The sequence below is a fragment of the Protopterus annectens genome, chromosome 11.part0, assembly GCF_019279795.1.
Source record: "Protopterus annectens isolate FY-2018-M chromosome 11.part0, PAN1.0, whole genome shotgun sequence".
Classification (NCBI taxonomy): Eukaryota; Metazoa; Chordata; order Ceratodontiformes; family Protopteridae; genus Protopterus; species Protopterus annectens.
In genome coordinates this window covers 1,197,637,296-1,197,661,621 of record NC_056745.1, presented here as the reverse complement: position 1 = coordinate 1,197,661,621, position 24,326 = coordinate 1,197,637,296, and the positions used below count along the sequence as shown (strand labels likewise).

The 24,326-nt window shown below is 45.6% G+C and overlaps 1 protein-coding gene across 1 annotated transcript in view; it reads right to left on the bottom strand.

Annotated features, from left to right (window-relative positions):
* Nucleotides 1-24,326, bottom strand: part of DLD (dihydrolipoamide dehydrogenase) — a 1,015,110-nt gene that overhangs the window by 630,043 nt on the left and 360,741 nt on the right. The window contains exon 6 of the mRNA XM_044088560.1: nucleotides 16,032-16,132. Coding sequence (XP_043944495.1) covers nucleotides 16,032-16,132 — 101 coding nt within the window. The remainder of the gene's footprint in view (nucleotides 1-16,031; nucleotides 16,133-24,326) is intronic.

Genomic DNA, 24,326 nt, shown 5'->3' with positions numbered 1-24,326 from the left:
AAGGTAGAGACATCCGCAGGATCATTAGTTGAAGAAGAGTCTTGCAACATACCGGACTCTGACAGGGTCTTGGTAGCGGCCTGTGAATCCACAGAAGCAGGCATCAGGGGCTGCGGAAACACCTCACTGAGGACCGGAGAACTGACGACAACTTAAAGGAAGCGTCGTCCGCAGTTTTGGACCTGTGCGGTCTGTCTCTGTCTTTATCCTTAAGTTTTTTTGGAAGATAGGTAGTCGGATGGCTTACTGAAGCCATAACGGAATTTGAAGACAGAGAGCAAAAATATCTAGCTACAATAAGGGCCCGACGACATATAGTTCTGGCATTGAACAAAGCACAAAAGCGACAGTGGAGGACGTTGGGGGCTGGGCCTAAACAGGTGACGCAGTAAGAATGGAAGTCTCAGTGTGGTATTTGCTTTCCACAGGCGAGACAATTGTTAACTTTTTCTGACATCGGTTAGAGCAAGAAAAAAGGGATCCCCAACAGGGTACTTAGCTTTAGAAGACTTCAACTTCAATTTGGAAACAAAAACTCAGGTAGTGGTTGACCGTCACTCGTGTGAACTGCTTCTGCTTCGGGCTCCTCGGCAAGAAAGACTGATGTAATGGAGTCAGCTGCCTTATTTTATACCTCTGACGACCTGATGTCAGTCCTGGACCGACAGCAACTGACGCAGAAATACTAAGCCTCTGGTATTCAGACCGACTGAAGGCTACCCCCTGGAAGGATGACCCAAATCTGATGACTGCAACAGTGAAACATGAAGAACATCTACTGAGAGGTAAGACTGGCCAGCTAGGAGGGGTGTAGCTGAAACAGGTAAGAAAATTCCCCCATACCCATGTAATAGATCGGGGAAGCTGCCTGGGAGGCTGTAATGTCAGGCTGCGCAAGGGGTACCAATGCTGTCTGGGCCAATCTGGAGCAATGAGGATGGCCTTTGGTCTCTCCTCCCTTATCTTGATCAGTACCTTGGGAACAAGAGGCAGAGGAGGGAAAGTGTACACACAGAAGGAGTTCCAGAGGAAGGTCAAGGGAACCACCTTCCACACTAGGTGGTGATGCTCCCTGGTACAGACTTTTTTCAGCTGGTGGTTGAGGTGCGAAGGACAGAGATACACCTCCGGAGTTCCCCACTCCTGAGTGACTTGCAAAAAGAGTTTTCTGTGGAGCCACCATTCGTGGGGGTCCAGTAAGTTTCTGCTTACATGGTTTGCCAGGGTGTTATTAATCCCTGGCAGGTATTGGGCTATTAGATGTAATCCCAAGGAGGAAGCTGTCAGCCAGAGGTTCATGGCTAGCCTGCAGTGAGGGTAAGCTTGGGTTCCACCCTGTTTGTTGACGTACCACATTACTGTGGTGTTGTGTGTTTTGATAAGGAGATCCCCTGGCCTGAGATGGGGTTTGAAGGATGTCACAGCCTTTAATACTGCCATCATTTCCTTCTGGTTGATGGGTAAGGGAAGGTGCTGGTCATCCCAAAGACCTTGGGTGCACATGCCTGCTAGGTGAGCACCCCAAGCAATGTCTGAGGCGTTGGTGGTGATGGTCTGCTCGGCTGGGTGGAGGATGAAGGGAAGACCTTGTTCTTGGCACAGGCCCCTGTCCACCAGAGAAACTCGGCTCTTATACAGGGGATCAGAGGGAGAGAGGTCTCTAGAGGCTGAGAGTGCTGACACCAAAAGTACAGTTTTGTACCTACCATAAATGTAGATGTTCGAGTGCTAATACAGCTGCAGTAATCACATATGGGTTCTCTGCAGTCAGGCGGTCCCTCGGTCGGCCGAATTCCAAAGTCTAGGTCCGGCGTCGGTTGTTGTCGCTTTCTTTCCTGATGTCAGTGAGGCAGGGGTATATAAGACACAGCCGACGCCATTTTCTTTAGTCTTTCTTGCCCCAGATGTCAGGTGCCCCCAGAAGGAAGGCAATACATAAATTATATTTATATACATGAAATGCAATATAATCAAAAATCAGTAGTTGCAAGCAAATATACCATAGAAGGATAACCCCATCAGGTTGTATGAAGAGGGGTTAGGCCCTAGGCCTTTACCAAGAGGGGAAGGAGGGAGGGAAACCTGTACTGCAGCTGTATTAGCACTCTAACATCTACATTTATGGTAGGTACAAAACTGTACTATGTTCATCGTGCATACAGCTGCAGTAATCACATATGGGTAGAATCCCAAAGCTACGCACAGGGTGGTAGGCACTAGGTGGAACTGGGATGAGCCAGAATGGCCTGCAACACAGCAGTGGCAAAGCCTGCTCTAGTTTTGGAATATAAAGGCAGGTGGTAGTGTTTTGTGAAGGTATGCACAGAACTCCAAGTGGCTGCCTCCAAAATATCTTTGGTAGGAACTCCTCTGATGAAGGCTGTAGAGGTAGCTGTGGCCCTGGTGGAGTGGGATCTGATGCCTGTAGGGACAGATTTTCCATGATAGGAGTAACAAAACCGTATGCAGTGGCCTATCCATTTTGAAATTGTCTGTTTGGTAACTGGCTTCCCTTGAGTTCCTACAGCATAGGACACAAAGAGCTGTTCTGATTTCCTGAAAGGCTTTGTTCTGTCCAAATAATAACGTCGCTGTCTATGGATGTCTAAGGAGTGTAGGAGCCTTTCCCCTTTGTTTTGAGGAATGGGGTGTATGGCTTGATTTAAAGCTACCCTGGATACCACTTTAGGCATAAATGACGGGTTGGTTCGAAGGGAAACCCTATCCTGATGGAAGATGAAAAAGGGCTGCACAGCCATGAGGGCTTGTAGTTCCGATACTCTACGAGCTGAGGTAATGGCTAGAAGGAAAGCTGTTTTCCAGGAAAAGTATTGCAAATCTGTTGAGGCAGCTGGTTCAAAGGGAGGTAATGTTAATTTTTCTAAAATGTAATTAAGATCCCAGGCTGGTATTGGTTGCTTCCTTGGTGGTCTTATATTCTTAGCCCCTCTGAGAACTGTCTTAAGAGTGGGTGAGAGAATAAGGGTGGATCCGTGTTGAATTCTGCCGAAATGGCTGAGGCATGGATTTTTATGGAGGAAAATGAAAGTCCAGTGTTCAGCAGCTCAGCTAGATACTGTAACACCTGAGGCAAATTCAGTTTTTTAGGGTCCTGGCCTTTTTTCTCATTCCAAGAGCAAAACCGTTTCCATTTTGCGGAGTAAGCCTTTCTAGTAGATGGCCTTCTGGCCTCCAAAATGACATCCTGCACCTCTTTGGGGAGTAGAGTCTGTTGTGATGTTAAGGCAATTTCCATGCAGCGAGATTGTGTGTTTTCAGCTGACTGTGAAGAGTTTTGTAGCTGTGCTGAGTCAGCAGAAGAGGCATTAGAGGTAGGGGCCAGGGAGGAGTGTGTGTTAGGCTCCTCAGTAGTGGGTACCAGTGTTGTCTTGGCCAGTCTGGAGCAATTAGTATCATCTTCAGTCTGTCTGCTCTTGCTTTCAAGAGCACCTTTGGCAGAAGAGGCAGAGGTGGGAAAGCGTAAACTGTCCATGCTGTCCAACTGAATGAAAGGGCGTCCACTCTCCAGGCCTTTGGATGAAAGGCCCTTGAACAAAACTTTTCCAATTGATGATTCCTGTGGGAGGCGGAGAGATCTACGTCTGGCCTCCCCCACGCTTGGATTATCTTTGTAAACACTTGAGGATGCAACTTCCATTCATGTGGATCTGTCATATTTCTGCTTAGATTGTCTGCCAGCGTGTTTTCCAAGCCTGGCAAGTACTGTGCTTGAAGTTCGATTTGCCATTCCACAGCCAAGTTCCAAAGTGTCATGACTAGTCTGCACAGGGGGTATGAATGTGTTCCTCCTTGTTTGTTTATGTACCACATTACTGTGGCGTTGTCTGTTCTTATCAATAATTGTCCTGGATGCAGGAGGTCCTTGAATGCTGTAATTGCATTTATCACTGCTAGCATTTCTTTTTGATTGATGTGAAGGTGCTTTTCCTTTTGGGACCATTTGCCCTGAATGCACCTGTCTGTCATGTGCGCCCCCCAGGCATAGTCTGAGGCGTCTGTTGTGATGACTTGATTTGCTTGAGGCATGCAGAATGGAAGACCTGTGTTTGTTTGACATGTTTGGGCCCACCATAGAAATTCCTTTTGCAAACATGGAATTATTGGTATTATTGTTTCCAAACTGTGGCTGTGTTGAGACCATAGGTTATTTAGGTACCATTGAAGTTTCCTCATATGCAACTTTGCACATGGGATTAAAAGAATGCAAGATGCCATGAAGCCCAGAGCCTGCAGGATTTTCCTTGCAGCAAGCCTGGTACAATTTGCTAGTGTTTTGAAGTACTGAGTTAGTTGCCCCTGTTTTTCTGGCGTAAGATAGGGCATCTGGGTGTTTGTGTCCAAGTTGGCACCCAGGAAAGTTATTTTCTGAGATGGTGTTAGCCTGGATTTCTCTTTGTTGATTGTGTATCCCAGAGAATTCAGCAACCGTGTTGCATAAGCCAGATGTTCCAGAAGTATGTGCTCGCTGTCCGCTTGGATCAGGCAGTCGTCCAAATAAAAGTAAATTTGTATCCCTTGAAGTCTGCAGTAGGCAATTACTGATGCCAGGCATTTCGTGAATACTCTGGGCGCAGTAGATAAGCCAAAGGGCAATGCAGAGAATTGATAGTGTATTGAACCTGCAAGAAATCTGAGGTATCTTCTGCAGCTTTGTCTGATTGGGACATGCAGGTATGCCTCCTTGAGGTCCAATGTTACCAGCCAAAACTCCTTGCCCAGCATGGGAAGAAGCTGCTGTAATGTGAGCATCCTGATTTTTGGTACGAGTAAGAATGTGTTCAGGATGGATAAGTCCAAAATGGGTCTCCAGTCGGTTCCTTTCCTTGGTACCAGAAATAGCCTGGAATAAAAACCTTGACCTTGTTCGTGAGTAGGTACCTCTTGAATAGCTTTCATGTCTATGAGCTTTGAAATTTGTAGTTGTGCCTCCGCCCTTTGATTGTGTGGCAGGTTTGGCATGCCTCTCATTTTTGGGAGAGTGTGAAAATGAAATCTGTAGCCTCTGTTTATAACGTCCAGGATCCATTTGTCTGTTGTGACAATATGCCAATTTCTTGTAAATAATGCCAGCTTTCCTCCCAAGGGTGCTGCCAGCTGGTATTTGCTTGGCATGGAAAGGAGGAAGTCATTGGGTTTGTTTCCTGTATTGTTGTGCACTGTCCTCACCACCTCTTGGTGCTGGAGATTGCCACTGTCTGCCTCTATATGATCCTTGTGATTGCCCTCTGCCCCTTGTGCGTCTGTATCTACCTCTTTGGGGCTTGTCCGTGGCTGGAAAGGACCAGTTTTTAGAAGGCCAATTTCTGCTAAAACGTGCTGGTTGAACCTGTAGAAAAGCTTTGACTGTTTGCATAGATTTGGCTTTTTCTTCCATTTTCCATAGTATCACCTCAGCATTAGTACCAAATAGCACATCCTTTTGTAAAGGAGCATCTAATAGTTTAGCTTTCACATGATCAGGCAAGATTTGTTCCCTAAGCCATGCATGTCTACGAATGACTGATCCTGTAACAGCAGCTCTACTTGAGTCCTCTAGGGCATCATAGCCACATTGTAAAGTGTGTTTACCCACTTGCTCTGCACTATGCATCATATCCTGCAACTCCTTCCAATCTGATTGTTCAGGTTGAGACATTTTATTTCTTAATTGTGATAACAGAAACTGCTGATATTTAAGCATATGAAACTGACAATTTAAGGCCCTCATAGCTAGAGTGGCCGAGGTATATACCTTTTTTCCCCACCTTTCTAAGGATCTTGACTCTCTTTCTGAAGGTAGTGGATTCTTGGCAGTAGAGGCCTTCATTCCCTTGGGGCCTTGAGAAATGGTTTCAGGGTCAGCAGTATGGCTTTTGTAAAGAAATTGGTGAGAGTTAGGAACCCTGTAGTACCTATCAGGCTTGACTGGGGCAGGAGGCAGTGAATCCGGATTAAGGCAAGCCTCCGAGTAAACATCATCAAGTATGTCCAAGACAGGAGGTATCGCCAGAGGTCTGTGTTGAGGTAACAAAAGAAATTCCCTAAGTCTTTTCTTGGAATCAGAAAAGTCTTGGCCTTCCCAATGGAAGTGTTCCCTCAAGGTGTGCAAGGTTTCCCCAAAAGAAAAATCCTCAGGAGGAGATACTGAAGGAATGGACTGCTCTGCGTCCGAGTCTTCAAATGGGGAGTAAGAGTGTTCCTCTACATCAGAATGTTCTGAAAAAATGGAGCCCTGATCAGAAGAGGGAGAATCCTCCTCCACTCTGGGTCTCTTGTCTGGAGGGGGTTGGGAACCCCTGATAAGAGTAATTAAATCTTCAGCCATTTTAAGCATCTGCTATTTAGGCATGGGGCCTGGGGATGGGCCCTGTGCAACAGGCCTCTTGGGATGCCTGGCTGATTTGGACTTAGTAAAGGCCTTAATGGAAAAGGAAGATGAAGGTCTAAAGACACCATGGGTGGAAGTGGACCTGTCCACATTAGGAGGCTCAACGCTCACAGTGGCTTCAGTGGTTGTAGTCTGGGTCTGGGCCGAGGAACCTGCGGTCTCAGTTACAGAAGACACCGCCAAAGGCGTGTCGTCGGTAGTCAGGGACTGCATAGGCATCTCGCTGAGAACCGAACCACGTGTAGCCGGTTTTGGCATGGTGTCAGTGGAGACCGCGGACCTCGCGTGTCGGTCCTTGTCCTTGCGTTTTTTGGTCAAAACGGTAGTCGGAGTCTCCGACGACATTTTATAATCAAAGGCTGTACCAAAAAAGTGTTGGGCGAACTCCGCCCGACACTTAATAGTGCGTTTATTGAAAGTCGAGCAAAAGCGACAGCCCGAGATGTCGTGGTCTGGGCCTAAACAAGGTATGCAAAGGGAATGGAAATCCTTATGCGGTATTTGCTTCCCACAAGAAATACAATTGTTAACTTTTTCCGACATCGGTCTGAGGCAAGAAAAGGTTCCCCAACGGGGTACTTAGCTTTAATGAAGACTTCGGTTTCCAATTTTTCGTAAATTCAGGAGCTGGCTGACCGGCACTTGCGAACTGCTTCTGCTTCGGGCACCGCGCGGCAAAAAAGACTGAAGAAAATGGCGTTGGCTGTGTCTTATATACCCCTGCCTCACTGACGTCAACAACAACCGACGCCGGACCTTGACTTTGGAATTCGGCCGACAGAGGGACCGCCTGACGGCAGAGAACCCATATGTGATTACTGCAGCTGTATGCACGATGAACATCGTTCTTTAGATACCACTGAAGTTTTCTCATGTGAAGCCTGGCCGGAGGAATAAGGAGGATGCAATATGCCATGTACCCCAAGGCTTGCAGGAACTTTCTTGCAGTGAGGTGACTTCTGGAAGACAGTTGGGTAAAGTAGAGAGGCAGGAAGCTCTGCTTTTCTGGGGAGAGGAAGGCCATTTGTGATGCTGTGTCCAGCAGTGCTCCCAAGAAAATGATCTTCCTGGAGGGCGTTTGCTTTGACTTCCTTCTCGTTGATGGCGAACCCAAGGAGGTTAAGAGGGCTTTGACAAAGAGGAGGTCCTGGAGCAGCTTTTCTTTGCACCATGCCTGAATGAAGCAGTCGTCCAGATAAGGGTAAATCTGTCTATTTCTCTGTCTGCAAAATGCTATGGCTGGGGCAAAGCATTTGGTGAATACCTTAGGAGCAGTAGATAAGCCAAAGGGTAGCACAGAGAAAGTGTTGTGAGCCTGCTCTGAAGCGCAGGAATTTCCTGCAGGACTCCCTTACGGGGATGAGGAGGTAGGCATCTTTTTAGGTCTAGGGTCACTAACCAGGCATTTTTTTGGCAGCATAGGCAGAAGCTGCTGCAAAGTTAGCATTTTGAATTTGGGGAAAACCAGGGAGGTGTTCAGAATGGATCGATCCAGGATGGGGCACCAAGTGCCCTTTTTTCTGGGAACAAGGAATAGTTTGGAATAAAAGCCTTTGCCTGTTTGATCTGAGGTTCTACTGCCCCTTGGGATACGAGAGTTTAAACTTGTTTCAATGCCTCTGCCCACTGATTTAGAGGTAAGTCTGGGTACCTTTATCGAATTGGGAGTTCGTTGAAAGAGAATTTGTATCCCTGAAAAATGATCTTTAGACCATTGGTCCTTTGTAACAGAAAGCCAATTTTCTTTGCAGAGGGAGAGCCTTCCTCCTAGCTTTTGATGAGTGAAAGGAGGGCAGAGGGGGGAGAGGGAGTCATTGACAGTTTTTGCCACAGAGGAATGGCTTAGAACTCCCTGCCTTTGGGGCAGAAGTAGTCCACTGTTTGGTTCTCTGTTGTCCGTGGGAAAGGGGCCTGGGTGGTCTGTCCCTGAGGGGCTTACTTTGCCCATCTGCTTGGTGCAGGAAAGGACCAGTGGTTAGAGGGGAAAATTCCTGATGAACCTAGGAGGTTGTACCTGAAAGAAATCTTTTACTGTTTGCATAGATTTTGATTAGTCTTCCATTTTTCTAAGCACCTCTAATAGTTTTACTCCAAACAAGTGGTCCTTATCCAAGGGTGCATCAATTAATTTAGACATGACATGATCAGTGAGAGGTTGTTCCTTCAACCATGCATGACTCCTAATGACAGATCCTGACACTGCTGCCCTGCTTGAGGCTTCTAAAGCATCATATCCACAGCACAATGAGTGTTTGGCCACTTGAAAAGTAGAGTGCAGTAAATCTGCTAACTCTCAAATTGGCAGAGTCAGGAAAGGTTGAAATCTTTTGCTTTAATAGTTCCAAAGTGTGTTGCTGATATTTTAACATATGGAACTGACAAGTTGAGTCCTCTGATAACTAAGGTTGCATAGGTGTATACTTTTTTACCCAAGCTATCCAGAGCTCTGGAATCCTTGTTAGAAGGAATAAGATTCTTAGCAGAACTAGCCTTAGCTCCTGTGTAATGACCTCAGAGTCTGCAGCAGGATTTCTATACAGGTATTTCTGAGAATCCGGTACTCTGCAATACTGGTCAGGTTTACTGGGAGCAGGTAGGAGGGTGTCAGGGGCTAAGCTGGATTCAGAGAAAACATCATCCACCACCTCTTAGATAGTGGGGATGGCCAAGGGTCTGTGCTGGGGCTGGTCTAGCAACTCTCAGTCTTTACTTGGAGTGAAGGAAGTCATGGGATTCCCAGTGGAAATGTTCCCTGAGGGTGTGAAGGGTTTCCCCAAAGGAAAGGTCTTCTGGTGGAGAGGCAGAAGAAATGGATTCCCCTGCATCTGAATCCTCAGAAGCAGTCACAGGTTGTTGCTCCACTTCAAAATCTGAATAATCAGATTCCTCAGAATCCTGTTCTCTCACTATTTCAGAAGGGCGTCTTTTATTTTTAAAAAATGTGGCCCGACTGCTCCTGATAAGGGAGATAGGATCCTCCGCCATTTTAAGTATTTGGACTTGGGTTGGTGGAGCAGGAGTAAGACGGTGGCTTGAGGTAGAGCAGGAGTAAGACGGTGGCTTGAGGTAGATTTTCTAGGAGCGGCCTGGCTTCTAGGCCTAAGAGTAGCCATCGGTCTGAGAGAAACTGTAGTCGGATGAGAAGACGTCGGTAGTGCAAAGGGGCTCCTCGGAAGCCAGTGCCTGTGTTGCGTTTCTGGACCTAACCAAGGTAGAGACAACCAAAGGCTTGGAAGACGAAAGACACTTCTGCGGCATACCGGACTCCGAAAGGGTCTCGGCAGAGGCCTGCATAGATATTGTATCAGGCATCAGGGGCTGCAAAAGTGCCTCACTGAATTCCAGAGAAGTGACAACCTGCTTAGCGTTAGAGTCGTCGGAAGGCTTGCGTGGTCCTGTCTCTATCTTTATCTCTACGTCAAATGTTTCTCGCATTAAGAGGGCACAGAACCGGCAACGGGGGATGTCATGGTCTGGCCCTAAACAAGTGACACAATATGAATGGAAGCCTAGGTGTGGGATCTGCTTTCCACAAGCGGGACAATTAACTTTTTCAAACATCAGTTAGTGAAAGAAAAGGATCCCCAATGGGGTACTTAGCTTTTTACGTTTTCAGTTGTAATTCAAACACTGGTAGTGGCCGACCGGCACTCTTGTGAACTGCTTCTGCTACAGGCTTCACTGCAAGAAAGACTGATGTAATGGCCTCAGCTGCCTTGCTTTATAGCACTGATGACCTGACATCAGTCAACAAGCAACAGCGGCCGACGCAGAAAAACTTTGACTCTGGTATGGGCTACCACAGCAGCGATAACCCACAAGTGATGACTGCAACAGTGAAACATGAAGAAAAAGAAGTTATGTACCTACCATAACGTTCCATGTTAGTTGTCTTCATCTCGCCTTCTTTCTTGCTTGTTGGGTTCGGAGCCGACCCTCGGCTCTGACTCGGCCATCTTCTATAGCTCGAGAGCTGAGGCTACCCCTATATCCCATAATGCCTAGTGCTAGCTACCCAGATCTTGTTTGTAATAGCTAACCCCAAACATAGCAAGTATATACTTTTTTACCCCATCTCTCCAGGGATCTTGCTTCCCTGTCTGCTGGCAGTGGGTTTTTGGCAGAGGAGTTAGCCACTCCCTTGGGGCCCTGTGAAATAGTTTCTAGATCCACAGAGTGGGCCTTAAAAAGGTGTTTGTGAGTGTCAGGGACCCTATAATATCTGTCCGGCTTGACAGGAGCCGGAGGAAGAGAATCAGGGTTAGCACTGGAGTCAGAGAAAACATCATCCAAAACATCCATAACAGGTGGAATAGCTAAAGGCCTGTGCTGGGGAAGCTTGAGGAAGGTGCAAAGCCTTTTCCTGGAGTCAGAGAATTCCTGACCCTGCCATTGAAAATGTTCCCTCATGGCATCTCTGCAGGTGGCCGAGAACCCCTCTCCGGATGAGGCTGAGACCCCCTGATAAGGGAAATAAGATCAGCAGCCAGACACATGATTTGCTTATCAGAAGAAGGGGCCTGGGCAGTAGGTCTAGGATGGGCCTTGGCCTGGCTGGCGGCCTTAGCACGTGCAAAGGCCTTGATGGACATGGATACAGGGGGCCTAGCAGCCCCACGTGCAGGCGTAACCTTGTCCACAGAAATGGTGTCGGGTAGATCCAGAATTTCAGTTTCCGGAGGAAAATCAACAACCGGCACCGGAGAGATCTCTGCGACCGAAGGTCGTGTTTATGCTGTGTCGTCGGCCTGGAGAGGTGGATTTACCACTTCCGAAGGGACTGGAGCACTAGCAGAGGGTTTAGAAGTAGCATCGGTAGTGGACGCGGGCTGAGGGGGTCGGTCCCGGTCCTTGCATTTTTTAGCAGATTGGGTTGTTGGTTGTTCCGACGGCATGATATACACAAAAGATTCACCGAAAAAGTTCTCGGCGAATTCTGCCCGGCGCCTGAGAGTGCGCTTATTAAAGCAAGCACAGGCCGAGACGTTGTGGTCTGGGCCCAGGCAAGGAAGGCAGAGAGAGTGGAAGTCCTTATGAGGTATTTGTTTACCACAAGACAAACGATTATTAACTTTCTCAATTTGTTCTGACATCGGCTGAGGCAAGAATAAATGTTCCCCAACGGGGTACTTAGCTTTTAGATGACTTCGGTACTGAAAACTCAGGAGCTGACCGACCGGCACTTGCGAACTGCTTCTGCTTCGGGCACCGCGCGGCAAGAAAGACAGAAGATGGCGTCGGCCGCTGCCTTTATACTCCACCCGTGGTGACGTCGGAGAGGAGGCGACACCAGCCGACGCCGGACCCAGACTTTGGAATTCAGCCGACCGAGGGCTGCCTGAGGCAGGACAACCCATATGTTATGACTGCAGTTGCATTCTTGAAGGACATCAGTGAAACCAAAGTTAGCTCTATCCCTGGAGGCCATGTCCAACTTGTAATGAGAAATAAAGGTATGAGGATTTGCCAATGTGGCCGTGGCACAAATAGAGTCCATGGGCAACCTAGACTGGAAGGCTACAGAAGTGGCCAAAGCCCTAGTAGAATGGCCTTTCGGTTTGGCAGACAATTCTTTGTTTCTTAGTTGATAAACTAATGTGATAATGTCAGACAACCATTTGGACAGGGTCACTTTGGAAACTGGGAGACCTTGTTTGCTCCTAGCATCAGAAAGGAAGAGCTGGTCCGACTTCCTTATATCCTTTGTTCTTTATCAGTAGTTGTCCTGGATAATGTAAGTCCTTGAAGGCTTTCAGAGCATTCTGAACAGCTAGCAACTCTTTCTGGTTGATATGCAGATGCATTTGTTTTGGGCTCCATTTGCCCTGAATGCATCTCCCCGCCAGGTGGTTCCCCCCAAAGCATAGTCTGATGCGTCTGTAGTTAGGGTTTGGGTGGCAGGGGGTAGATGAATGACAGTCCCTTGTTTTGGTGACATGACCCACCCACCAAAGAAACTCCTGTTGTAGGCAGGGAATGAGATGAATCATGGTTTCCAGACTGTGACAATGTTGGCTCCATAAACTTTTTAGGTACCATTGAAGTTTCCTCATATGCACTCTCGCATATGGAATTAGTAGAATGCAGGATGCCATGAACCACAAAGCCTGCAGAATTTGTCTTGCAGATAACTGGGTTTTTGTTGCCATTTGTTTCAAGTATATTGTCAGTTGCCTTTGTTTGTCTGGTGTAAGGTAAGCCATCTGGGCAGTTGTATCCAAGCTTGCATCCAGAAATGTAATTATTTGAGAGGGTACCAGTTGGGATTTCTTTTCATTTATTGTGTACCCTGGGCATGTCAGAAGCCTTTTTACAAATGCCAGATGTTGAAGAAGAGTGTTCTTGTCCTCTGCTTGAATGAGATAGTCGTCCAGATAAGGATAAATCTGTATGCTTCTTTGTTTGCAGTATGCAATTACTGGTGCCAGGCACTCTGTAAAGACCCTGGGTGCAGTAGATAAGCCAGAGGGCAGTGCAGAGAATTGGTAATGCAAAGAACCTGCCTTGAAGCGGAGGTATCTTCTGCATGATTCCCTTATTGGGATATGGAGGTATGCCTCTAAGTCTAGAGTCACTAACCAAGCATTCCTGCCCAGCATAGGCAGTAGCTTTTGTAAAGTCAGCATTTTGAATTTTGGAATATCCAGGAACATGTTCAAAATAGATAAATCCAGCATTGGACACCAAGCACTGTCTTTTCTGGGTACCAGGAAAAGTCTTGAATAAAAACCTTGTCCTTTTTCCTTTTCTGGTACTGGTTGAATAGCCCCCATATCCATGAGGGACATAACTTGTTTCTGAGTCTCTGTCCACTGATTTTGTGGCAGATTTTGCCATCCCTTTGGAATTGGCAAAGTATGGAAATTAAAGCTGTACATCTGGGATACTATGTTCAAGATCCACTTGTCCTGGGCAATTAACTGCCAATTTTGAGCATGAAGTGCTAGTTGTCCCCCCAAGGGGGCTGCCAAAAGATAAGTGCTTGGGTGATGGTAGAGGAAAGTCATTGAGACTGCTTACTGTAGGGTTGTGCTTTGTTTCTTCCAGATTTGGAGGTGGAGGCACCCCATTGCTTTGACCTGTAAGAACCCTGTGATTGGGATCTGGAGCATTTTGAGCACCTGGATTTGCCCTGAGTGGCTCTGTTGGACACAAGAAAGGACCAGTTTTTAGTTGACCAATGCCTGCTGAACCTGGGTGGCTGCACTTGCAAGAAATCTTTTACAGTTTGCATCGATTTAGGTTTGTCTTCCATTTCTTTAAAACCTCTTCTACCTTATTACCAAAGTATCATGCTGCAAGGGGGCATCCAACAATTTAGCTTTAACATGATCAGGCAGATTTTGCTCCTTGAACCAGGCATGCCTTCTAATCACAGATCCAGCAACTGCAGCCCTGCAAGAGGCCTCCAAGGAATCAAAACCACATTGCAAAGTATGCTTTCCAACCTGTTCTGCTGAATGCAATAATTCCTGTAACTCTATTTTCCACACCATCAGAAATCAACATAATTTTCTGTTTCAGTAAGCCCATAACATGTTGATATTTAAGCATGTGAAACTGGCAGTTTAAGGCTCTGATTGCCAAGGTAGCAGACGTATAAACCTTCTTTCCCCATCTACCCAGCGTCCTGGAATCTCTATCAGAGGGGGTAGGATTTTTGGCTGTAGAGGCCTTTACACCCTTGGGACCCTGTGAAATAATCTCAGGATCAGCAGCAGGATTTCTGAATAGAAATTTGTGGGAGTCAGGAACCCTGTAATATCTGTCTGGCTTACTAGGAGCCAGAGGTAGTGAATCAGGAGCCATGCTTTATTCCGAAAACACATAATCAACAATGTCTGATACAGGAGGTATAGCCAAAGGCCTATATGCTGAGGAAGAAGAAGGAAATCCCTAAGCCTCCTTTTTGATTCAGAGAAGTCCTGACTCTCCCAGTGTAAATGTTCCCTTAAAGTATGCAAAGTCTCTCCAAAAGAGTAATCCTCGGGAGGAGATGCAGACGGGATGGATTCCTCTGCATCAGAATCCTCATAGGGTGGAATTGAAAATTCCTGATCAGAAGAAATGTAAACTTGATCCGAAGATTCATAATCAGTGCCTTGCCTAGGCCTCTTAGCAAGGGGGGTTGGGAACCCCTGATCAAGGTAATTAAGTCCTGTTTTGTAGGCATAGGGGTCTGAGCACGTGGCTCATGCGTCGGTTTTTTAGACATAGAAGATGTTTTTGACCTTGTTTTCAAGACTAGCGTTGGTTTTATATAAAAAGTTTGAGGGCTGAAAACACCCTCAGAAGCCGGTGCCTGCTGAGCGGCTCCGGACCCATCCAAGGGAGAGACATCAGGGGGTTCAATACTCTGATAATCTCGCGGCATACTGGACTCCGAATGGGTCTCGGTAGAGGCCTGCGTCTCAAAAGTAGCGGTTATTGGGGCTGCGAAAGCGCCTCACTGAGTACCGGCGACTGGCTTAGGAGAAGCTTCATTGTCGGTTTTGGACCTCGACGGTCTGTCTTTTTCTTTGCGTTTTTTGTGAACTCCGGTAGTCGGATTGCTAATCGATGACATTTTAGGATAACTAAATCTTGATCCAAAATATTTAGAAGCAAAACTATACCAACGCTTAATAGTGCGTTGGTTAAATCTAGCACAAAACCGACAGCAAGGCATGTTATGATCTGGACCTAGGCAAGGAATACAGTACAAATGAAAATCTTTATGAGGTATTTGCTTCCCATAAGTAATGCAATTATTAACTTTTACTGACATTGGTAAGGAGCAAAAAAAAGTTTCCCCAACAGGGTACTTGGCTTTAGTTTGAAGACTTCGGTTCTGAAACTCCAATGCGAAAATTTCAGGAGTTGGCTGAACGGCACTTGCAAACTGCTTCTGCTTCGGGCACTGCGCGGCAAGAAACACTGAATAAAATGGCGTCGGATGCATGTTTTATACCCCTGACGACTTGACGTCATGTAAGAGGAGACAGCAACCGACGCAGGACCCAAGACTTTGTTATTCAGGCCGACTGAGGGCAACCTGCCAGCAGATTACCCAAATGTAATGACTGCAACAGTGAAACATGAAGAACATCATAAGTTTTCTTCCAAACATAAAAGTTAAAGGACTGCTTTGCCCAAAAGGGGGCTTATTTGCCCAGATATTGAAGATGCAAGCCAGCCCCCCCCCCCCTCCCCGCAAAAAGCATAACTCTTTGAATCAAAAAAAGTTATAAGGCTTTTTTATGCTCCATCCTTTTATGGAGCTCTGCAAAGGATCCTGACAGCTGGAGTGCATGGAAGGCAGTGGAACCACAGACTACTGCAACAGTGATCCATGTCTGACCATCAAATGATCTAACTTGGAGTGGCTAGGATCTTAAAGATCTACTGAATTATTAGACTAGTATGAACCTACATGGATCATTAGGTTAGTATGAACCTACAAACTATGAGAAGAATGATTATTTATCACAGTCAACACTTGTGACCTACAAACTGGACTTGAATAACCATCAGAGGCACTCCTCTTCATTCAAAATTAATCAACAATACATAGAGAGAAAATGTGCACATCTTATTCTGAAAGTATCAGTGGTAATCAGACTATTCACCATAATAAATTCAGACATTTGTTTTCCCAGCTGACCTTATTTTGCTTAAATAAATGGACAATGCCACCAGTGAGGGCTTTCACTGCACCACTCTTCTGTTCCATCATCTTCTCTAGATTAAGACGAAGTCCCATGACTGCAACACAAATGCAAACAAACATTCAATGTGAAAGCAAAATGTTCGATATGCTTTTAAGTCAATGTATAAGGTGTACATCACAATTATGTAACTGTATTGCATACCATCAGGAAATTCAAATGATATCCCTTTGACAAAAGAAGTCACATGACCACGGATTGAAAGCTGCAGAATTATATGGGCATACTTTCAACCTTTTTAAATTATCCAAATTAGATACTTAAAAAGTCATGCTTTAAAATCAACTGCTCATTTCCGTATAGCACATCTTCTTCGCTACAATGATCCCTACACTGAAAGACTTCTTGCAAATCATTTCTTTTCCCTTCTGTGGCACTTCTTATGCGAATTGAAACAGTGTACAACAGTAGTAAAACCGTGTTAATTTTAAAACCCAAACACAAAAACAGCAGGTAAAGAGAGGTGAAAGTACAGTTTTGTACCTACCATAAATGTAGATGTCCGATAGGTATGCATCTGCAGTCATCACATATGGGTTGTCCTGCCTCAGGCAGCCCTTCGGTCGGCCGGATTCCAAAGTCTGGGTCCGGCGTCGGCTGATGTCGCCTTTCCCGGCGTCAGAGCCTGGGGTATAAAAGCGTCAGCCGACGCCATCTTCCTCAGTTTTTCTTGCCCCAGATGCCAGGTGCCCTCTAAGGAAGGCTAAATTTGGAGAAATGCAATAGATTCCAAACATGCACAGAAATATATACATACATACATATACATATATACATATACATATATATATATAGATATATATATATGTATATATATAGATATAGATATATATATATATATATAGACATAGATATATATATATATATATAAAAACAAATACACCATAATAGATAACCCCAGCTAGCTATGAGAGGGAAAAGTACCCAAGAAATACCACAGAGGGGAAGGAGGGAGGGTAAACCTTACTGCAGATGCATACCTATCGGACATCTACATTTATGGTAGGTACAAAACTGTACTATGTCCTTCAAGGATGCATCTGCAGTCATCACATATGGGTAGAATACCATAGCCAATCTGGGGGTGGAGGATCTATGTAAAGGATGGTGTAGCTAAAATGCCCTGCAGGACTGCCGTAGCAAAGCCTGCTCTGGATCTGGAATATAAAGGTAAATTGTAATGCTTGGCAAATGTATGCACGGAGCTCCATGTAGCAGCTTCCAAAATGTCCTTGGTAGCCACCCCTCTTAAGAAGGCTGTGGAGGTGGCTGTGGCTCTCGTGGAATGAGGTCTAATGTTAGCTGGCACAGTTTTTCCATGAAAGGAGTAACAAAAACTAATGCAATTCCCTATCCATTTTGAAACTGTCTGTTTGGAAATTGCTTTTCCTTGTGTACCAGCAGCATATGCTACCAACAGCTGGTCAGTTTTTCTGTAACTTTTAGTTCTGTCCAAGTAGTAGCGCAACTGTCTGTGTATGTCCAGGGTGTGCAGAAGTTTCTCCCCTTTGTTTTGTGGATTTGGAAAGAAGGTAGGCAAGTGAATAGCTTGGTTTAATGAAACCCTGGATACCACCTTTGGCATAAATGTAGGATTGGTTCTCAATGAAACTCTGTCCTGATGAAAAATAAGAAATGGCTGTACTGCCATTAGGGCCTGTACCTCAGAGACTCTTCTTGCTGAGGTTATGGCCAGAAGGAAGGCAGTCTTCCAAGATGGGAACTGTAGATCTGCAGATGCTGCTGGTTCAAAGGGAGGCAGTGTTAGCTTTTCCAACACGAAGTTAAGGTCCCAAAGCAGGTAGAGGTGGTTTCCTTGGAGGATTGATGTTTTTGATTCCTCTTAGAAACTGTCTTAGGAGAGGATGAGAGAAGACAGGTGGATCAGTGTTGTACTCTGCTGAAATTGCTGAAGCATGAATTTTAATGGAAGAGTAAGACAGACCATTGTGGAACATTTCTGCCAAATAATCCAGGATATGTGCCATGTTCATCACTGTCGCATCTAGGCCCTTTGTGGTGTTCCAAATGTGAAATCTTTTCCATTTTGCTGAATATGCCCTCCTTGTGGAAGGCCGGCGAGCTTCCATAATAATATCTTTCACTCTCTGGGATAGCTTATCCTGAGAAGGAGTCAAGGTATTTTCCAAGCTGTTAGTTGCAAGGTTTTCAGGTTGGAATGCAGAGTTTTGTAATTGTGCTGTGTCAGTAGAAGTGGCCATAGAGGAAGAGGCCATGGTTTCGTACGTGACATGCTCTTTAACAGTGGGTACCAGTGCTGCCTTGGCCAGTCCGGAGCTATCAAAATCACTTTTGGCTGCTCTGTTTTGATCTTCAGTAAAACCTTGGTCATTAATGGGAGAGGCGGAAATGCATACACTGTTAGGAGTTCTCCAGCTGAAAGACAGGGCGTCCACTTTCCATGCTTGTGGGTGGTATGTCCTTGAGCAGAATTTCTTCAGTTGGATGATTGTGGGGGGAGGCAAACAGATCTATGTCTGGCCTCCCCCATGATTGCGTTATCTGTAGAAAGATGTCTGGGTGCAGCATCCATTCGTGTGCATCCATGATATTTCTGCTTAAGCTGTCCGCCAGTATATTGTCTTTCCCTGGCACAAACTGGGACTGCAGCTGTATACTGAGTTTCAAGGAAAGTTCCCATAGGTTCATAGCCAGTCTGCAAAGAGGGTAGGAATGGGTGCCGCCTTGCTTGTTTATGTACCACATAACTGTGGTGTTGTCTGTCCTTATTAGCAGGTGGCCTTGATGTAAAAATAGCTTGAAGGCCTCTATTGCATGTATCACTGCCAGCATTTCCTTTTGGTTTATGTGCATGCGTAGCTCTTTTTGTGACCATAGTCCTTGAATGCACCTTCCCTCCATGTGCGCTCCCCATCAGTGGTCTGAAGCATCCGTTGTAATGGTTTGGCTGGCTATTGGTTTGCTGAAGGGCAGACCCCTGTTTGACTGGCTTGCTTGAGCCCACCACAGAAATTCCCTTTGAAGGTATGGGATGAGTGGTATCAAAGTTTCCAAGCTGTGACTGTGCGGAGTCCATAAACTCCTTAGGTACCATTGTAGTTTCCTCATATGTAGCCTTGCTTGTGGAATCAGAAGAATGCAAGAAGCCATGTAACCCAGGGCCTGCAGGATTTTCCTTGCAGTCAGCTGAGTTTGTCTTGACAGATTTTTGAAATAATCCGGTAGTTGACTTGTTTTTCTTCTGTGAGGAAAGCCATTTGGGTGGTTGTGTGTAGATTCGCACCTTTTTCTTCTGTGAGGAAAGCCATTTGGGTGGTTGTGTCTAGATTCGCACCCAGAAAAGTTATTCTTTGGGATGGAACAAGTCTTGACTTGTGAATGTTTACTGTATATCCCAAGGCCTGAAGTAGGTGGATGGCATAATTCAAGTGTTTTAACAAAGTTTGTTGGCTGTCCGCTTGTATAAGGCAGTCGTCCAGATACGGGTATATTTGCATCCCCTGAAGTCTGCAGTGTGCAATTACTGATGCCAGGCATTTCGTGAATACTCTGGGCGCAGTAGATAAGCCAAAGGGCAATGCTGAGAATTGATAATGCTCTGAACCTGCAAGAAATCTGAGGTGTCTTCTGCAACTTTGTCTGATAGGGACATGCAGGTATGCCTCCTTGAGGTCCAGAGTTACCAGCCAAGACCCCTTGCCCAGCATGGGAAGGAGTTGCTGTAGGGTCAGCATTTTGAATTTTGGCACAATGAGATAAGTATTCAGTGCGGACAAGTCGAGAATAGGCCTCCATTGCTTTTCTTTTCTTGGAACAAGGAATAGTCTGGAATAAAATCCTTGGCCTTGTTCTGAGAGAGGAACCTTTTCTATAGCTTTCATTTGCATTAAGTTGGAAATGTGTTTCAAAGCCTCTGCCCTTTGATTTGGTGGCAGGTCTGGCATGCCTTTTCTTTTTGGTAATGTGTGGAAATGGAACCTGTATCCTTTGTCTATTATTTGTAGTGTCCATTTGTCCCTTGTAATAATGTGCCAATTTTCTGAGAATAAGGAAAGCTTTCCGCCCAAAGGTGCTTCCAATTGAGCCCTGGTTAGCGGTGTCAAAGTAAAGTCATTGAGTCTGTCCTTGTGCAGCAGTTGAAGGCCCTGCACTACCTCTCTGGTTGGGAGGCTGCCACTGACGTCCTCTGTAGGAGCCTCTAGCTTGCCCTCTACCTCTGTCACGCCTGTTTTTGCCTCACTGAAATCTCTCTGTGTCTGGAAAGGACCAGTTCTTGGAAGGCCAATTTCTGCTGAATCTTGGTGGTTGGACTTGCAGAAAATCCTTGACTGTTTGTACAGATTTTGCCTTTTCTTCAAATTTCTTTAAGACCTCCTGAGCAGTGGAGCCAAATAACCTTTGCTTTTCCAGTGGAGCATCCAGAAGCTTTGCTTTAACATGGTCTGGCAGAGATTGTTCCTTCAGCCAAGCATGCCTACGTATGACTGCACCTGTCATAGCTGACCTACATGAAGCTTCCAATGCATCATAACCACACTGCAAGAAATGGTTGTTAACCTGTTGAGAGTTATGTACCAGATCCTGAAGTGATTTGCGATCTAGGGGTTCAGCTGAAGACAGTTTTTTATGCAATTAATCTAACAAATACTCTTGGTACTGTATCATATGAAATTGACAATTTAAAGCCCTCATAGAAAGGGTAGCAGAAGTATACACTTTTTTACCCCATCGCTCTAAAGCCCCGGACTCCCTTTCAGAGGGGAGTGGATTTTTTGTAGTGGCAGCTGCAACCCCTTTAGGGCCCTGGGAAATAGTTTCTGGATCAGCAGAGTGGGCCTTGTAAAGGAAAAGATGTGATTCCGGGACCGTGTAATACCTATCGGGTTTGGCAGGAGCCGGAGGGAGAGAGTCAGGGGTTGTGCTAGACTCAGAGTACACATCATCAATGACATTCAAAACAGGGGGAATAGCCAAAGGTCTATGCTGAGGTAAATGCAAGAAGGTCCTTAATCTCTTCCTGGAATAAGAGAATTCCTGGCCCTGCCATTGGAAATGCTCCCTCATAGTGTGCAGAGTTTCCCCAAAGGACAGCTCTTCAGGAGGGGAGGCTGAAGGGATAGATTCCTCTGCATAAGAATCCTCGTAGGCCGAAAAGGCCTCCTCCTGGTAGTCCAAGAGAGCAGAGCCATCAGAGGCCTCATCTGAGGAGTGGGGATCAGAGGGGCTCAACCCTGGGCCTTTTTTCTGTAGGAGGTAGAGAGCCCCTGTCCGGATGAGGCTGTGAGCCCCTAATTAAAGAAATAAGGTCCTCTGCTAGACTAAGGATCTGAGAACCTGTAGTGGGTCCCTGAGGGAAAACCCTGGGAGGCATAGATTTTGAGTGTTTAGCAGCTTTAGCCCTTGAGAATGCTTTTATAGACATGGATGCAGGAGGCCTGGCTGCCCCACGTGCTGGTGTAGTTTTGTCTAAGGGAATGGTGTTGGAAGGTTCCTGGACACCAGATTCTAATGGAGATTCAATAACCAATACAGTAGTGGCCTCCGGGGCAGAGGTTGTCGGTTGTACGGTTTCGGTGGTCGGAAGTACCAAGGACTCGGTTTTAGCCGAGACCGAGACACTAGCGGTAGGCCTGGCCGTGGTTTCAGCCGAAACCGCGGCCCACGTGTGTCGGTCCTTGTCCTTCCGTTTCTTTGTTAAATGTGAAGTCGGAGTCTCCGACGGCATATTGTAAGCAAAACTAGCCCCAAAAAATTCCTCTGTAAACTCCGCCCGACGTCTAAGAGTGCGTCGGTTGAAGGAAGCACAGGCTGAACAGGCCGTGACGTTGTGGTCTGGGCCTAGGCAAGGGAGGCAGTAAGAGTGGAAATCCTTATGAGGTATTTGTTTCCCACAAGTTAAGCAATTATTAATTTTATCTGACATCGGCTGAGGCAAGAAAGAGTCCCCAACGGGGTACTTAGCTTTTGAAGTCTTCGGTTTAGCTGAATTACAGGAGCTGGCCAACCGGCACTTGCGAACTGCTTCTGCTTTGGGCACCACGCGGCAAGAAAGACAGAGGAAGATGGCGTCGGCTGACGCTTTTATACCCCAGGCGCTCTGACGTCGGGGAAAGGGCGACATCAGCCGACGCCGGACCCAGACTTTGGAATCCGGCCGACCGAAGGGCTGCCTGAGGCAGGACAACCCATATGTGATGACTGCAGATGCATCCTTGAAGGACATCCACCTTACAGGACTGTTTTCTTCTTGCATATAAGAACTTCATGGCTTAAGACTACCTCTTATAAGTTGAAATTGTAACATTCTCAGAGACTAAAATACTTAGATTCATAATATGGTCCATACGTCCACCTGTTTTGCATTTGCATTTCTATGCTATCAAGATTCCTTAATGCACAACATGTTGAGTCTAAACTGGGTCTGAATGAAACCTTGCAACATTGTCTTCAGAAATTTGCCTTCTTGGCCTATTGCATTATATTACCCCCATCACATTTTGCCCAGGGAACCCCCCCACAGCAAGATCCATGTAACACTTCATTCTTTCCATCCTACCGGGGTCAAAACAACAACTTAATTGCTGGGAATTCACCATTTTACTGCATATAGACAATTACAGGTGCTTTTCTCTTCCTCTCTCTAGGATCATAACCTACTTAGCCTTTGGGAATTCACAATTCTTCTACTACATAGTCAAGCAGGCAAAGAAAACTAAAATAATTGAGAAAGACACTAAACGAAGACCTACCATACTCCAGTCCCACTCCCCCTTCTAATTTAAACTCTATTTTGTATATGAAGAAATATCTTACTGCAGTATTTTAACATGACTAGGAACACAAACCATAATGTGCTACAGGGAGAAAGTTCAGGCATCAAGTGGTACATAGTAAATTATGGGGCAGTAAACAAAAGCAAAAAGTAGCATCACTATATTAGCCTAACTAGTTCATTTTGTTTTGGTAAGAAACATAAGTCAGAGATACTTTTGCATGGATATTAACAACACAGACTATAGCAGACTCCCCTCTTATCTGGCCTCTCTCTAACCAGCCATCAAATGTCTGCCATTGTCCTAGCAAAAGACAACAGAGAAGAACAACACTTCAGTCTTCTCCAGGCTAAATAATGATGGACATTTGAGGTTTAGACTTCATATTCATATTCATTAGAAAAATGCATACCAACACAAATCCTGTTATTCTAGCTGATTTATAACAGATATATATTTTGTATGCTTTTTCTGATTAACCAGCCATTCGTTTTATCCAACCTAAGGTCTGGCCCCAGCGAGACCGGATAAGATAGAGTTTACTGTATCAAGATTATGTTAAAGTCTGAGATTTTTTTCAATGTCTGCCACAGTACCCTTTAAAACTTTGTACAGCTGCAACGATACTTTCTAACAGTTCTTTGAAACAGCACATCTATAAAGTATGCAACAAAGTAATACATAAACTGAAAAGTACAGAATTCAAGCTGGTTAATACCCACATGGCAAGTATACATCATTCATGGGGCATTTATTCATTTTCGGACAGAAAAATGGAATCTGTTCCCACACACAAATGTTGCAAGTCACAGAAACTGCTCCAGATGGAGTGCTAGCTCTTCACAGAATGGTACGGAAACGTATACGCAATATCGAAAAAAATGACAATTCACCTACAGCACATAACTGGGATGTGGAAGAAAAGTGGAGCGCCTAGTTAAAACCAATGTACAGAAAGGGAGGCCAAGTAAACTCTGTACAGAATGCATCCCAGCAGAGAAAGTACAATTGCATAAAGACCATTCCATGACTGCAAACGTTAAAGCATCTTCACTACTGCTATTACTCCGTTCTTCTGTTCCCAAAGGCTTGATGCCTAACCAGATTTTTCACCCCTCACCCGTTAGGCTGGGAATGTCTTGGCTGGATATCAGCATACTTATGGTATAAGAGAAACATCTGTCCATCTCATCTATTCTTTTGTACGCCTCTCAGCTTCAAGGATTGAGGCCGAGATTACAGTACGAGCTGCCACAGTACGGTAGCCAAACCAGGAGACCTCTCCCCCAAGGCACTCTCTCTACAATCTACATCAAACTGAGCATGGGGAGTACCTTGTTAGGGCAGCAGAAAGAAAGGGTTTGTGGACAGATGTCTAGGTACCTACCTCAAGCACAGGATGCCCACAGGGAAAACGTAGATAAATGGATGGAAATAATTCTGCAACACTAAACATGCTCAAAACATCTACAATTA